We start from the raw sequence: 17,777 nt of genomic DNA on the forward strand, positions 1-17,777 counted from the left end.
CACAGCTGGCCTGGGCAGTAGGCCCCTGCCACATTCCATGGAGCCCGGGCTGCTTGCAGCAGGCAGTGGAAAGGCTGCAAACAGCTGCAGCAGGGTGTGCAGAGCCCTGGCTCGTCTCCCTCAAGGTGCACGGGCAATAACAGGGAACAGGACTGGGGCCACACTTCCACACCAAGGATCAGGCCCCTTATGGCTCCCCCACCGTCCTCCTTAGGCCCGAATGCCAAGCATAATGCCTTCGTGTGGCACACTGTGGCACATGTGCCGAGGGTTGCCTACCCCCGAGCTATCCACTGCTAACCCCTGCTTTAAATATTTACCCCAAACATTTGGATAAAGGGGTACGTTTCAAGAGCGCGCTGCTATTTTAATGTTGGTCTAACACATTTTAAGTGTTTAAATAAATTTATTCTTATTTATTTTTGCCTTCCATTTTGGGATGAGTAACCAAGGTATAGTCTAATCGTATCTAGTGATATCTTTAGTTGCAGAACTTATATTATTTGTAGTGTTATGGTTGTTCTCTTATAGCTCTAGTGTATGCATTTACAATTTTTTTTTCCAATTATCTATTAGTCGTCCTCGTTCTCCAAATGATTTGCTAGCCTTATTTCGATACCCAAGAGATCCATACACTGTTGAGCAAGCGAGAGCTGGAGAAATATTTGAAAGAACATTACAGCTTATTCAAGATCATGTACGAGATGGTTTAATGGTTGACCTAAATGGAACAAGTCAGTCCTTCTTTCCTTATTTTTCTCTGTGTTGTGCTGTGTATATGATCTCAAATACTTATACTTCAAGCAGTGTTAATTTTAAAAACCTGACTGCCATTTAAGTCATTGGAGTTCAGCTGACCATGCAAAAGTTCAGCAAGAGCTAAGGTTGCCAATTTGGGTCCTTGCTTTGCATATTGTTATGTTTTAATGTAGCTTCATAGAGATCTGCTCGTGTGTTATTTTAATTCCCACTTCGGCATGCAAAGAAGCCTTTGCTACAGCCAAATTCTTACAAGTGGTTCAACTGAAGTACATAGTGTTGTCTGGGAGAATGTGAGCAGTTGTTTTTTAGCAAGACTTATATGTTGATAAGTCTCAGTATTTTTATTGGTTATTTTCTCAAATAGAAATATTATAAATCTGTATGTCTAATTACAGAAAAGAGATGATGACCTAAGAGGAAAGATTTGACATTTGTGATCATTTTGCAAAATAAGGTTTTATATTTATTGTAGCAGTTTTCCTAGCATTAACTACTACTTCCATTCTGAACAAAGTAGAATATCAAACTAAAGTACTGTAGTTGTTTCATGGAGGCCTGTTCTTAAATTGATTTGTGATTAAGAAACATAATTGCTGCTTTTTTATAAATCATAGAAGAAATATGTAGTTTAATATTTCTTCTCTTTCAATTGTTGAACTTAGCTTTCAAACTCATAATTCCCAACTTGAGAACATACAACTAAACACACAAAGAAAACTGTAAGGTAATTGTGTTGCAGTACTTATAAGTTATTAATTTTGGCAGTTGATATGTAGTGTTTCTGCACTTGAAACGTATGAGCAAAGCATTTGGAAATAATGATGGCATTTTAGAAGTAATGCTGAGACTAGGCACACAACCAAAAGCTACACTGAAGTATGAGAGAAAATATTTTCCTTATAGTGTTCCTTTTGATGTTTCTAATTGAGAATGTACTGTAACTTCCTAAAATTCTAACTATGACCCTAAACTAGTCCAACATTTATAAGGCCAAATAGAGTAATCTTTGTGGAATTGGGACACCATAATATTTGCTGGTAAAGGTAAACTATTAAATTAGACTTAAGCAAACAATTTACAAGGCATAATTCATCACAAAAAATCATATTCTTTTTGTAAACACAAAAGCTTATGATTTCTATGAATTTATTAGTAATTGAAAATGTCTTTTTTACTCCTCCTCTCCCCCCACATTTTGTAACTATACTTTGCAAGTATTTGAATGTTTAGAAAATTGAATTTTATCACATCAGTGACATAGAAATGGATTTTTTGCCTTACTGGATGCAGATGCGTGTATTTATAGTGCAAATCCATGCACATCTCATTTTGAGTTTTCGTGAATAACTGTGTATGAAACTACATGTTAGTAAAAACTAATCAGTCTAATGTTGACCGAAAGGCAATACAGTAGGGCTCCTGCCATGATCATATGAGTTTTAAAATGTAAATAAAAATCTTAGACTTTATATAGCATTAGAAAAAGTTTATATCGTATTGGGACTTTTTCTCAGAACCAGGTCTAGTGTTTGATCTCCCAAAATGGGTATCTTTATTTATTTTAAAGAAACTAGAAGTGTGAAAGTAATATGTTTTCATGTAAGCGGCCTCTCTCCTAGTCTCTCGTTTTTGATCTGGGGAAGCTATGTGAAACCTTGGATCTTTGATCCAGATCTTATTTTACCTTCATATGCTTAAGTCATCCACATGCAGCTGTGTAAATGCATTTTTTGCACTTGGGCACAGTTTTGGATTCACTTTGTTGCACCTACCCCGTGCTTCTCTACTAACTATACTCAGAAAGCTTCATTGTGACCACATAGCTACCTGAGGCAATAGAACTTTCCAGGAATGTCCATAGTGCAAGACAAATTAATCTCAGGCCCCTGGCCAATTTGCAATGAAAGATGTAATGAGATCTGAGGCGTGATGCCCACGTCATGCTTCCTGCTACGGCACATGTGCATGTCTGATTTTTTTTTTTTTACACTTGCTTCATCTTATCTCTGATTAGATTATAATTTTTCCATCTCAAGGAACATGGCTACTTATGTGTACCTAGAAAAGTTGGGTATTGTAGCTGTTTTTGTTACTTCTTTTTTTATTACTGATTCATCATAGTAAATATTGCAGAATATTTCAAATAAACCCATGGATATTTGAAAGGATGCCATGAAGCACAGCACAGGACACAGAATAATGGGTATAAATAGCAACAAAGCAGGTTTAGATTAAATCTCAGGAAAAAAATGTCCTTACAGTTGCAACAGTAGAACAATGGAACAAGCTGTGGAAGGAAGTTGTAGACCTACTTCAATAGAGGTTTTTAAAAAAAGGCTGGGTAACCATTTGTCTCTAGTTTATGAGTAGCACATCCTGCATTTGTGTAGTCTGTTGAACTAGATGGTTCTGGCAGACCCTATGATTCTATGATAACTATCTTGACGTTTGATATTAGTTGGTGGTCAGATTTTCAAAGAGTTTAACTCATTTTGGTTACCTTTACATGAAGTGGACATGTTTTCAAATAATTTGCATGGATGCCAAGGGCTTTTGAAAGTATACCGACTCCAGAGCTGTTTTTAAAAATGTGACATTTGGTTGATCTTTTCTCCCTTCTGTGTAAAAGTTGGCATCTATATAAGGCTTCATTCTGACCTTCTAATGGCAGCATTCTCTTCTTAACCAAGAGATCTGTTTAGTAATATGGAAAATATAATAAAATTTTGTCTAGCAGTTTATTTGTGATATTAGATTTTGGACAGGAATATATCTTTAATTTTCCCTCTGCCTCTCTTTTATTTCAGGCTATCACTATAATGATCTTGTATCTCCACAGTACTTGAACCTGATAGCAAACCTGTCGGGCTGCACAGCCCACAGAAGAGTGAATAACTGTTCAGATATGTGCTTTCACCAGAAGTATAGAACTCATGATGGAACTTGCAATAACCTGCAGCATCCAATGTGGGGAGCCTCTCTAACAGCCTTTGAACGCTTGTTGAAGTCAGTTTATGAAAATGGATTTAATTTGCCTAGGGGCATTGGATCTAATAGACACTATAATGGATACACACTCCCTATGCCTCGCTTGGTTTCTACTACTTTAATAGGAACCGAAACAATAACCCCTGACAATCAGTATACTCACATGCTAATGCAGTGGGGTCAATTTCTTGATCATGACCTTGACCTCACAGTTGCAGCTTTAAGTGAAGCAAGGTTTTCTGATGGTCAACATTGCAGTTCAGTTTGTACAAATGATCCTCCTTGTTTCTCAATCATGATACCACCGAATGACCCCAGAGTTAGAAATGGTGCACGCTGCATGTTTTTTGTACGTTCCAGTCCTGTTTGTGGAAGTGGCATGACATCTCTTTTAATGAATTCTGTTTACCCACGGGAACAGATCAACCAGCTGACTTCTTATATTGATGCATCCAACGTATATGGCAGTTCAGACCACGAGGCACTAGAAATCAGAGACTTTGCAAGTCAAAGGGGCCTTCTGAGGCAGGGTATTGTACAGAGATCAGGCAAGCCTCTTCTTCCCTTTGCTACTGGTCCGCCAACAGAATGCATGAGAGATGAAAATGAGAGCCCGATTCCTTGCTTCTTAGCTGGGGATCAGCGTGCTAATGAACAGCTGGGTCTCACCAGTATGCATACATTGTGGTTTAGAGAACACAATAGAATTGCTACAGAGCTACTGAAACTGAATCCACATTGGGATGGTGACACGATATATCATGAAACACGCAAAATTGTTGGTGCAGAAATGCAACATATAACATACAGCCATTGGCTACCTAAGATCTTAGGAGAGGTAGGCATGAAGATGCTTGGAGAATATAAAGGTTATGATCCTAATGTTAATTCTGGCATAACTAATGAGTTTGCAACTGCCGCTTTTAGGTTTGGTCATACACTTATCAATCCTTTATTGTATCGGCTGGATGAAAACTTTGAACCTATTCCACAAGACCATGTACCTCTTCATAAGGCATTCTTCTCTCCATTTCGGATTGTAAACGAAGGCGGCATTGATCCACTTCTAAGGGGATTGTTTGGTGTGGCTGGTAAGATGCGTGTACCATCGCAGTTACTCAATACAGAATTAACAGAAAGACTCTTCTCCATGGCACGTACTGTGGCTTTAGATCTGGCAGCTATGAATATTCAAAGAGGCAGAGATCATGGAGTTCCTCCCTATCATGATTTTAGAGTGTACTGTAATCTGTCTTCAGCTCAGACTTTTGAAGATTTGAAAAATGAAATTAAGAATCCTGAAATCAGGGAGAAGCTTAGCAGGTGAGCTTGAAGTGCAAAAGAATATTTTTAAAGCAAGTGTAATATTATATCTAATTGTGCATATGAAATTAATACTTACTGAAGTGCACGAATCCTAGAAGAAAATGTACATGAAGCAGGGATGAGGGAAATTTCCCACAAACCATCCTGTTCTCAACAGGAAATGTGTGAGGCTGGGATAAGATTTAGTAACACTTTGGTAAGTTATGGACTGTCTTTTCCTTACTAGTGCCCCTAACTGTGTAATTCTTCTGCTTCAGAAGTTGTAGAAATTGTCTGAAGTTCCTGTGTCACTCCCTGCAAGTCTCTGAAGTGCCAGCTGTGTCAGCTAGTATTACATCCCATTTTATGAGTAATATTAAAAATATGTAAACATATTTAAATTTAATAGATCGCCTGACAGTGTTTATTTCTGTAGTTTTACATTCCTTATTTTGAATAAAATGTAGCAGAAATCAGGCTAGAGGTGATATTATACCACTGTCAGATTTTTATGTTAATTTTTCAGGCCTGTTGCCCATATTTGTGTCAATACTGACTTGTTTGTAATACATGATTTTTCATGCATACTGTTGGTATTTTTCTTGTTATAGATTATATGGTTCACCGCTGAATGTAGATTTATTTCCTGCTCTCATGGTAGAAGATTTAGTTCCCGGTAGCCGATTGGGACCGACTTTGATGTGTCTGTTGAGTACACAGTTTAAACGTCTTCGGGATGGAGACAGGTAATTCCCAGTACTGTGGAAAACTTTAAGTGATTAAAACTAAAAAAATTGTTAGTTACAAAAGTATGTTTAAGCATCTTGTTTCAACAGCAAATCTCCATTTCCTTTTCTTACATGGTTCTAATATAGAAATGAAAAATAAAGCTACCACTTTCGCTTCTTTCACAAACTTCATAACCTGTATTTTATCTTGGTTTCGTTTCTACAGTTGACATCATATAAGAAAATAAATGGAGGTCTGAAACTAAATAAAGCTTTTCAAAGGACCTAAAATGTTAGCTGTTCTGGCTTTATTTTTTGGAATCATAATTCCAAACTGAGGCAGACAAGGGTTCTTTGGGTGAATCTGATGCCTCTTATTTGACCAACTTAAATAGTTGGAAAACAATTCCAAACTGATGTGTACAAGTCCATAGGGCCATATGGGATGCATCCAAGGTTGCTGAGGGTGTTGGCTGATTGATTGCAGAGCCATTGGCTATAATCTTTGAAAACTCATGATGATCGGGAAAGGTCCTGGATGATTGAAAAAGGGCAAATATAGTGCCCAATTTTAAGAAAGGGAAAAGGGAGGATCCAGGGAACTACAGACCAGTCAGCCTCACCACAGTATCTGGAAAAGTCATGGAGCAGATCCTCAAATAATCAATTTTAAAGCATTTGAAGGGTGATTTGGAACAGTCAGCATGGATTCACCAAAGGCAAGTCCTGCTTGATCAACCTAATTGCCTTCTATGATGAGGTGACTGGCTCTGTGGATGTGGGGATACCGGTGGATGTGGTGTACCTTGATTTTAGCAAGGCTTCTGATATGGTCTCCCACAAAATTCTCGCAGGCAAGCTAAGGAAGTATGGCCTGAATGAACAGACTGTAAGGTGGACAAAAAACTGGCTGGAGCATTGGGCTCAAAGGATAGTAATCAATAGCTTGGTGTCTAGTTGGCAGCCAGTATCAACTGGAGTGTCCCAGGGGTTGGTCCTCGGGCTGGTTTTGTTCCATGGTTTCATCAACAACGTTGAAGATGGCATGGAGTGCACCCTCAGCAAGTTTGTAGATGATGCCAAGAGGCGGGGAGTAGCAGATACACTGGAGGGTAGGGCTAGGATTCAGTGACCTAGACAAATTGGAGGATCGGGCCAAAAGAAATCTCATGAGGTTCAACAAGGACTAGTGCAAAATCCTGCACTTAGGCTGGAACAGTCCTATGCACTAGTACAGGCTAGGGGCTGACTAGCTAGGCAGCAGCTCTGCAGAAAAGGAGCTGGGGGTTACAGTGCACAATAAACTGAATATGGAGCAGCAGTATGCCTTTATTGCCAAGAAGGCTAACAGCATACTGGGCTGCATTGTTAGGTGTGTTGCCAGTAGGTCAAGAGAAGTGATTATTCCCATCTATTCAGCACTGGTGAGGCCACATCTGAAGTACTGTGTTCAGTTTTGGGGCTCCCACTACAAAACATATGCGGGCAAATTGGAGAGTTCAGTGGAGGGTAACAAAAATGGTGAGGGGGCTGGGGCACATGATTTATGAGGAAAAACTGGGGAAACTGGGCTTATTTAGTCTAGAGAAGAGGAGACTGAGAGGAGACTTAATAGCAGCTTTCAACTACCAGAAGTTGGGTTCGAAAAAGGATGGAGGTAAGCTGTTTTTAGTGGTGACAGATGAAAGAACAAGGAGCAACAGTTTCAAGTGTTGCCAGTAGGGAAAGTTTAGGTTAGATATTAGGAAGAATGTTATCACTAGGTGGGTAGTAAAACACTGGAAAAAGTTACCCAGAGAGGTGGTGGAAGCTCTGTCCTTGGAGGTTTTCAAAACCTGGCTAGACAGAGTCTTGGTTGGGATGACCTAGTTGGGGATGGTCCTGCTTTGAGCAGGGAGTTGGATTAGATGACCTCCTGAGTTCCCTTCCAGTCCTAACTGTATATGATTTTATGAATTCCAGAGTTGGAAAGGACCTTGAAGTTCAATCAATTGTTAAAGCCTTTTACCTTTGTATAGTATAAATTTCATATTAAGCTCTATGGCTAGGGACAGACATTCAAATAGCCTGAGCCTGAATTAATTCATTTTTTGCAGGTTAGTCTAATCTGCAAAGCTTGAACCAATTTGGAGGTGCATAGACATTCCCTTTTTATTTCAGAAATGTAAGCACATGCCTGCAGTGACTGAGGCTAGAAGCTGTGGGGAAGTAGAGCAGCCTTCCCTTCCTTTCCACAGAACTGAGCTGAAGGGGGAAGGGGAGATGTGGCCAGATCTCGGCAGGATGCTCTGATTAGCCCAGCAGGGAATTGATAGCAGTGTTTATCACACCTAACTCAGTGTTTATTACCCCATTAAGAAAACAACAGAGGTACATTACCAGCTACTTGTTTTGCCTTTGTCACAGCATGGACCAGAGCCAGCATGTGGTCTGCTAGCTAATATGCAGATGCCTCTCAGCAAGGCAGAGGGGAGGAGGGAATTCCTGCTTAGCAGAGAGTGATGTGGGGGAAGGGAGCAGTCTGCAAGTCTCTGCTGGAGCTGCAGCCAAGGAGTAGAGAGGAAGGGCTGCCCTGCAGTGGAGCAGAGAGCCCTGTCCAGCCCATAGAGTATGCCGGGATGCTGGGGGTGTCTGGTTTAACTTAAACCAGCAAGGGGTCTGGGACAGATATTGCATAAACTGGTTTGACTCAAATCAGTTAAGTCTGATACTACTCTCAACCAGGTTTATCTCCAGCCAAATTTCAGCCATTTTCAAACTGGTTTATGTGCACTGAACATCTGTTCTGTTACAGGTTTAAACCAGTTTCTAATCACTTAAACCAGTTTATGTGTAGTGTCTGTCCCTAACCTAAAAGGCAACCTTATGTGGCTGATTGGCCTCAGGACAGGAAGCCAGGATTTTGTGAGTCTCCTGTAACTAAGACTGACCCTTAACCTCTCAGTCTGCTTCTCTGTAAAATAGAGAGAATCCACCACACGTTCCATTTCTGGGTACATGGATCTAAATTCACTACTTTATCACATGAATGAGTTGGACCCTCTGTTTCCACACACTAAAATTATCTTGCATAGCAGACATGTTAAATAAGCCTGTAGAGGTACACAGAAAATATCAGATAAGATTCTAGGGTGTAGGTTGTAGCCATGTTGGTCTAAGGACATAGGCAGACAAGTTTCTTTGGGTAAATCTGAATATCTTTTATTAGACCAACTTAAATAGTTGAAAAACCATTTTTAAGCAAGCTTTCGGGTTCAAAAACCCTTTGTCAGGCTGAGGAAGTTTCTGCAGTCTGTGTGTGCTCTTCCTGGATGGAATAAAAAGTAAAGAAGCCAGAAGCTGGGCTGGGCTGCACACAAGTTAGGCAGTCAGTGAAGATGTAAATTGAGGAGTTAATGAGTGAGAAACAGACTGGGTAGGGGTGGGGAGAGAAGGGGGATGAATAGTGGAGAAGTTCCTGGGGAGGCAGATCTCAGGCAGGTTACATGTCATAAATCCAGTGTCTATATTTAGTCCATAATTTTTAGTATCCAGGAGGTTGATGAAGTGGAGTTCATAGGTTCGTCTCTGGGAAGTGTTTTGTACATTTCCTTTGAGGATAAGGACAGAGAGATTGGAGAGAGAGTGGTTTTCTTGTGAGAAATGTGCCCCCCACAAGTAATTGCGTATTCCTGTCTTTGATTGATTTCTGGCATGCATTCATTCTGGTGTGCAGTTGTTGTTTGGCCTCTCCTATGAATTTTCTATGTATTCATGTACAAATCTGAGGTTTAGGACCTCTCAGCAGTTTCATGGAATCATGGGAAAGTAGGGCTGGAAGGGATCCTCACAAGATCATCTGATCCAATGGCCTGCTCAAGGCAGGATAATCGCTGACTGACCCATCCATGTACAGTGTCTGCCCTTAAACTTCTAGGGATGGAGATTCTACAACTTCTCTTTGAAGCCTGTTGCAATGCTTGACCATCCTCAGTCAAGAAGTTCTGCCTAACCTACAACCTGTATTTTTTCTGCTGGAGCTTGAGGCCATTGCTCCTAATCCTCTTCCCTCTATCCTCTTTATAATTGCCCTTCAGGCTTTTGAAGGTTGTTTTCAAATCTTCCCTCAGTCTTCTTTTCTTCAGGCTAAATAATCTCAGTTGTTTCAGCCTTTCTTCATAAATTATGCTTCCCAAGTTTCTGTCATTTTTGTTGCTCTCTGTTGGAGTGTTTCTAGTTTTTCCACATCTTGAAGCTTGGGGAGCAAAACTGGATGCATTACTCCAGATAAGTCCTTACTAGTGGCCGAATAGAGAAAAAAAAATCACTTCTCTTTGTTTTCTAAGAGACACTTGCTTTAAACAACTCAGCATGTTGTTGGCTTGTTTTTGCAGCAAGAGCATACTGTTGGTTCATATTTAACTTATGATTCCCAGGTCCTCTGCAGTACTGCAAACTAGCCTGTGGTTCCCAGATCTGTTTTTGTGCCTGCAATTATTCCATCCCAAATGCAGGACATTTAACTGTCCATTTTTAATTTCATATGATTTACTTTGGACCATTTCTTTCTTCAGTTTATCCAGGGCATTCTAGATCCTAGTCCTACCCTCCAGTGTGTTTGCAACTGTACCCAACTTGTTGCCACCCAGAAAATGGCTAAGCATAGACTCAATCCAGTTATCCAGATCACTAAGGTTAAAGATAAACAGTAAATCCAGGACAGACCCCTGGGGAACCCCACTTGATACCTACTCCCAACTGGATATCAAGCCATTTATAACAGCTTATTGAGCACAATGTTGCAGCCAGTTGACATTCTACCTTACAGTATTTTCATCTAGGAGGTACAGAAGTGATGTTCCCCAGAGGTCTGTTTTGAGTCCAATATTGTTCAACATTTTCACTAATACTGGGTTGTATGATGGAATTGTGCCTAGTAAATTTATGGATGAGACCAAGTTCATCTAACCTTTCAAATTCAAGATGGTAACTACGTTCTACATTCTCATGCTTTGATCTCAAGGACTGATTTAGAGCTCTCAAAATAAGAAGACATGCACTTTCACATATCAACTCACCAGATGCTCAAAAAACATCTAATGTTCCAAGTAGGGTCCTCCCTGGAACTAGAAGTTATTTGACTAGCATAAATGGGCTATCCATGCTATATGAATTAACAACCAGAGTAATGCCAGACAAGGCCAAAGCAATTTTTTATGTTAGCAGATGGGGAAGGAGATGTAATTGTACCTTTTTTGCCAAGAAGTTTTTTGTTTTCAGAATTTGTGTGTTCATCAATAGATTGCAGCAGTCTGATGTGTCAGGCTTTTTGAATATTCTGTGGGTCCAAGACCCCTGGCAGATGTTACATTTATTGTGGCAGATATCAAATTTACATGTGATTAATGTACTGTATGTTCAACAAATTTATTGCACCATAAAAATGGCAACCCAGCCATGTTATACATGTAATGTAACATATTTTTGTGTAATACATCTTTGTTACTGGTTTGAAATGCATTTGTGTGGCATGTTAAGCAATGCCCTGCAGTCCTGTGGGAAATCTGTATGCAGGGTTCAGGACAAGGCCGGAAACATGTCAGGGGGTGGAGGAAGTTTTGTTGTTAGCATTGGGCAGAAGCAGCTTCTGGGTCCATTTCATAATTGTCCCATGGCTGATTCCCAGGATGGAGCAGGGGGCAGCCCTGTGTCGCAGTACAGAATCCAAGGATGTCCTGTGGCCAGTCTCAGGTCATGATCCACTGATTGTCAGGATCAGGCATGGGGCAGCCCTAGGCATGTGATGACAGGCTTCTTGCTCACCAGCAGTCATAAAATTGGCATCTGAGGTATTTTATGCCCAGTCACCAAATCCTCAAAATTGAGAACTGTGTCATTGTGGATGCTCTAATAGTTTTGTATTTTAAATCTGAAAATAAAAAACATAATTTCTTTTCCCCCTCTCCCACATGTTCTGCCACTTACCTCATCTTGTTCCTCTTATGCTAGGAAGATTTCTGCCAGAACAATTTGTTCTGCATGGGAAGATTGTTGTACTAAAGACTCCCGGCTAATTAAAGGCAATATAAAGTTCTCTGTTACTAGTATCCATTTTCCAAATAATAGAACATTTATCCTTTGAATATACCATTCCAAGGTCTCTAGCAAAATGCAAGCTATTTATCATTGTTTTATCACTGTGAGACCACCTAGGAACTTGTCTTTCTTTTCTGTGAGATTACAGGTTATGGTATGAAAACCCTGGTGTATTTACTCCAGCTCAGCTCACTCAGATCAAGCAAACTTCCCTTGCCAGAATTCTTTGTGACAACAGTGACAACATAACCAAGGTGCAACGTGATGTCTTTAAAGTGGCAGAGTTCCCACATGGATATAGTACCTGTGAAGATATTCCTAAACTGGACCTCAGGATGTGGCAAGATTGCTGTGAAGGTTTGTATACAGTGAATGTAATGCTGAATGAAATACATTCATGTATCCCTTGTTGCTAGTTACTTGTTTTTTAACAAGTAAAATCTTGGGCAAGATTTTTAAGAGGTTTTTTTTTTTTTTTAGTTACTGCTCAACCTGAAATAGGAAGATGGATAATATGATTACAGAAACAAATGTGAAGCATGCAAAAGTACTATTCAACTTCCACAAAAATGATATGCATGCAGCGAGAGAATCTAGTCAGGTTATGATTTAGCTGAAGTGTTACTAAGACTCTTTGAATAGCTGTCAGTGGGTACATGGGCACTCCAATGCCAGAAGTCAGAATTTTTTTTTTTTTCCTGGCACACTGTACTTTTCTTAGCCTGTATCAGTCCCCTTTAGTCAGTGCCTGGCACCTCCACTCTGTGTAGGTGTGTAAAAGGGAGAGGAAGGACCAGGTATTACTACTTTCCATCTAACTGTAGCTGAGAGGCAAAAGAAAGCCTCAAGGGGCATGTCCAGATATGTGCGTACGTTTGGTTCCCTAGGGACAAGTAGTGGCAGTGCACCTTGTGCTGCTACTTGTCCCCAGGAAATGCCCATGCCTTTGGTGCATGGCAAGTTGCCCTGGGTGGGGTAGGGGAGGCTGGGAGCTTCCCAGGGCTGCAACCATGGTGATTCTGCCATGTGGAGCCTAGCTGGCCATGGAGCATGGCTTTGGGTGGCCCAGCTCCACTTTTCAGCAGCCTGTGCTGGCTAAGTGTGCATGGCTCCAGTCTTTTTTCCCTATGGGTTTTTTTGACCCCTGGATATCCAGGGGTCAAAAAAGCCATAGGAAAAAAAAATCCGGTGCAGCATGGAGAACACTGGACTGTGCCAAACGTGGTTGCAGTGCCACATACCACATGGCCGCACTTGTCTGGACATGCCCAAGATGATCATTCCCTCTGTGTATTTTAAATAGTTATTTTTCACATATAGCTGAGGATTAAATACTAATATTTGCTTATTTTAGCATTGGCTTAGGTAACTTCCTTTTTGCTTTTAGGATTTTAAAATTTTAGATTTTAAGACTTTGGAGAGATTTTACCAAAAGCAGGTGAAGACCCGTTACAGTACAGAGTAAATATTTTAAAGATATTTTATCTTGTGGCATAGCTATCTCCTTCAACAGTGTCCAGTGATACCTTTTTCCTTATTCAGAAGAAAGCTGTATTCCAAGTATGTCCTGCTTGTGTATCATTTGATAAACAAACAAAAAGTTGAGGTAGGCCATGACTCAAATGCTTTTATTTGAGAAATTAGTGCATATCTGCTTTACATCCAAAATGATCATATCAGTCTGTCTCATCATAGATTCATAGATTCATAGATGCTAGGGTCGGAAGGGACCTCAATAGATCATCGAGTCCGACCCCCTGCATAAGCAGGAAAGAGTGCTGGGCCTACATTACCCCAGCTAGATACACATCTAGCCTTCGCTTGAATACCCCCAGGGTAGGGGAGAGCACCACCTCCCTTGGGAGCCCGTTCCAGACCTTGGCCACTCGAACTGTGAAGAAGTTCCTCCTAATATCCAATCTATCCATCAGGGCTACCTCTGTGGCCTGTGCAGACTCTATACTCCTTTGGCAAAGACTACCCATGTTACAAAATCCTCTTAAAGACATAAAGTCATCTTGAAGATCAAAAAAAGAAGCAGGGTGAAACTTGAAGAAAGCAAAGAGAAAATTTTCGTGTTTTAGTGGGACCCTGATCCTCTTAGCATCATAATTCAGTAATGCTGTTTTCAGATTTGTTAAGTGAACACTAGAGGTACTCTGACTTCATTATAGAGAAAAGGCCTGCTTTGCATATGAATAATCTTGGCTTTGCTCAAGAATTTTAAGAAGAATGACTTATGGTAACTGAGAAGTTACTTTGTCCTTCATGGGAAAATGTTTTTTGCTGAACAAATCAGGGAGAACAAAAACAAATATATTGAGTGACACAGCTATAAGAATTAAATAGATGGATGATTTATTGCATATAAACATCAAGTACAGTAAGCGCAGTTTCAATTCTTGTGTTCTAAATTTTAACCAAACAATGCAATTTAGTAGAAGTTTTGATTGTACTACTATGAAAAATGAATTTTCAAAGTTCTCCATGCATAAATATTGATAATACATAAAACAAAAAATGGAAGGCAGGCAGCCAAAGCCTTTGCAACAAATGGTTGCAACAAATGGTTGTAGTTCTCATGAAAAATACAACTACACAGGGAAAGCCCTGTGAAATGCTGTTAATATTTGATGGCATTGTTGAATGTGAGTGTTGTGGAGAGAAATTCTGCGTCTCTGATCTACTTAAATATTCATCAAACCTGATAAATATATTTCTGTGACCTGATTCTGATGGTGAATGAATCTCTACCACATTTGTAGTGTTTTGTTGCATAGAGGAAGTGCCTTGTGCCACCTTATTAACATTAAACTTAGCAGTGGAATTTTGTCATAATTTGAATAGACTTTTCCTAACTCAGGAATATCAGATGTATTGCCCAAATAGCTGATATATTTACATGTAGACAAAGGAGCAAAAGTGTGATTTGACTCTTTTTTTTCTCCAGAGGGGAGACGATAAGACAAGTTGGGGAATCTCCGTTGTCATGTCTAATAGATGATTTACTGGATTGAATACTGACTTCAACAAACTCTGAAGATAGCTAAAGTGCAGTCTTGCCCAAAGAGATAGATAGATGTATATGAGAAGCTTTGTGGATGACTTAACATGATATGTCTGTTATATTTCTTCTCAAAGCTGAGTTGCTTCATGAGAAGCTTGAGTTGTTTGCAGAATACAAGCTGCTGGTTTGATAGAGTTCAGTTAAACTTCCCTACATTCTAACTACTGAGAATGTGTCGACATATTTTTCTTGTTTACTCTTAGACTTGGATGGACAAAAATTTGAGAAATGAAATTTATGTTTTTCAGTATATAACATGGAGAAGAATGTTGAATCAACCAATTGTTTAGATAAGGATAAACTTGGATGTTTGACCCTTGTTTCCAAAGGAACTCTGCAAGTATTTCTGCATACTTTGTGAATGATCTTGAGGCAGACAGAAGTCCAAAAAGCAGATTTTTCTATTGGTAATGTAGTGATCACACCATGAACTGCAGAGATTTTCCGTGAGGGGAAAAAAAGTGAAAGAGCCAGAAGAATCAAGCTTTGAAAATGTTCCTTTGTAGGCTCAACTGGTCTTTGGGATATACCAATATGTAAATTGCATATGGTATAATTGCTTCTTATTGGACTAAGGAGCATACATTTCTGGGAATTTTAATATAACTCTTGAATCTTTTATTGTATTTAATTTTCAAAACTTTCAAATGGTAATCTATTGAACTTGTAATATCTTTAAGGATATCCAAGTTTTGTAACCATCTCATCTCATAACTGTAGCTGTAGCCATTGTATCTGATGCAATGTCAGGTCCGTCTTGTGTCGTATTGAAGGGAGATCAAGAGTCTTTAATCAATTCAGAGCTATAGAACCAAGTTATCTCAAGAGACCCAGCACCAGCATGGGTTAAATTTTTCAAACTCAGATGTAGGTATCTGATACCTATACCTTTTGTTAGTCATCTTATATGTCTTTTGCAATCACTGTCTATATACAGTGTGCACAGGTTTAAGGAGTCCTTCACTGATTGCCACTATCTTCCTGTTTGGTAGGGATGAGGGAGTACATCCAATAATTGGTAAGATTTTTTTCTAGCCATTTCCAGTGGAATGTCTAGGACATCAGTAATTCCTTTTAAGAAACTGCTGGATTTTTTTTTTTTTTAATAATTGATTGAGGAGGAACATGAAGCCACCTCTTCATCCAGAGAAAACAATGATGCTACCAGAGGAAGTTCAGTATGGAGATGTTGTTCCTCCTCAGAGGTATGTTGTTGCTGTTGTTGAGGCGAATCTTGGAATTAAGGGCTGGGTTGTGATGTATAAGATTCCACTAGTGAAGGTGCCATTGGTTTGGAATATGTTGATGATACAGGATGTTTGAAATAGGAATGACTGTATGACAACTAGTGAGGAAGACCATCTAGTGTAGGAAGACTGTATGATAAGCTTGTCAGTGGATATCAAGCAACATGTGAACATCTATTTGTCTTATGTCCTGCAATCTAAATTGGTGTCTAAATTGAGTTTCTGCAGAAAAGTGAGCTAGTGTGTATGAAAGGGAGCAATAAATTTCTGAGGAGATATATGCCCTGTCTACACAGCTTACGGCACAGCAATGCTAACACATGCTGCAATCCAGGTAGGATACATCACATCTGCTCTATGTATACTAGCACCTAAACTACAAAAAGTATAGCACTGTGCTAGGCAGTTAGTGCCTACCTGTATTAATGCGGCTACATTTACTTCCATTCTGAGAGGTAATACACCTCAAGTAAGCCTGCCATATCTCAGCACTGATGTTGCTTTGCACTGAATAGAAATACCCTTAGTCTTTTTTTTGATTGTTCCTCTATCTTCTGCTCGGTAGAAGAGTGGGATGTACTCTTGGAGACGGTCCATGGCCTAGCTTTTTCTGCAAGGTGAAATGTTTGAACACTGAGGATCCAGTATTGTCCAACTTCAGATTTTTCCAGCAGAGCTTCCCAGTCATGCCTTAAATTAATTTTATCGCCTGTCTAGATTTTTTCCAAGTTTTTTTCTTTTTAGTAGGGTAATTAAAATAGAACATATTGTTCAAAAGGAGACCATGCCATCCAAAAATCATGTTACCTGCTTCAAAAGTTAGATGCCAGATTTATGGTTGTTTATGAAACCTTAATTTTCCTGTTCTTCCTATTGGGAGTTTCCAGCTGCATTTTTTAACCCAAAGGTTGGAAATCAGGTTCCAGGGTATAGTTTGGAAAAGTCTGGCTGATGATTGGCAGGGAACCAAAATAGGCAATTAACTCTTATTCCAAATGTCTGAGAGGTGGGATTTGCTACTGGGATAGGTCTTGAAGGACAGGTTTATAGGCAAAGAGCTTTAATTTTAATAAGAAAATGTGTTGTTTTCCTGACCCCTCCTCTTCTGAAAAGTGAAGAAGGGAAGTTGTATGATTTCTTTGCAGTGTCATTACATAACAGAAACCATCCTAAGCCATGTTTTGGAAATGGACCCTTTCACTGTTAGAAATGGAGTCAAAAAAAGATGTGCGATTGCACCAACACTCTTTTCCATCTGTATTGCAGCTATTCTGCATCTCATTGCTGGCAGACTTCCCTCTGGAGTCAGCATCCAGTATTATATGGACAGGAATCTCTTTAACATCAACTGGTTATGTTCCAAATCCAAGATTACCTACACCTTCATTACCGGTCTTCAGTATACCGATGACTGTGTTGCGTGTGTGTACTTAATTGAAGAGCTTATGTATGCTTCTGTAAAGTATATAAAATGCTTGGACTCACTGTCAACATCACAAAAACAAAGATATTTCACCAAACCACCCCAAACCAACTAGCTGCTCTTCCACAAATTATAGAGGAAAATTCATGAGGAATGATGATAATTTTCCTTATCTAGGTAGC

General features: G+C 39.6%; 1 protein-coding gene across 2 annotated transcripts in view; it reads left to right on the forward strand.

The window, feature by feature from the left end:
- Positions 1-17,777, forward strand: part of PXDN (peroxidasin) — a 158,523-nt gene that overhangs the window by 107,920 nt on the left and 32,826 nt on the right. For both annotated transcript variants that reach the window (XM_090032778.1, XM_090032788.1), the window contains 4 exons: positions 577-734; positions 3,570-5,073; positions 5,667-5,801; positions 12,007-12,215. In XM_090032778.1, coding sequence (XP_089888904.1) covers positions 577-734; positions 3,570-5,073; positions 5,667-5,801; positions 12,007-12,215 — 2,006 coding nt within the window. The remainder of the gene's footprint in view (positions 1-576; positions 735-3,569; positions 5,074-5,666; positions 5,802-12,006; positions 12,216-17,777) is intronic.

This window comes from Crocodylus siamensis, chromosome 1 (assembly GCF_052110815.1).
Source record: "Crocodylus siamensis isolate JL-2025a chromosome 1, ASM5211081v1, whole genome shotgun sequence".
Lineage (NCBI taxonomy): Eukaryota > Metazoa > Chordata > Crocodylia > Crocodylidae > Crocodylus > Crocodylus siamensis.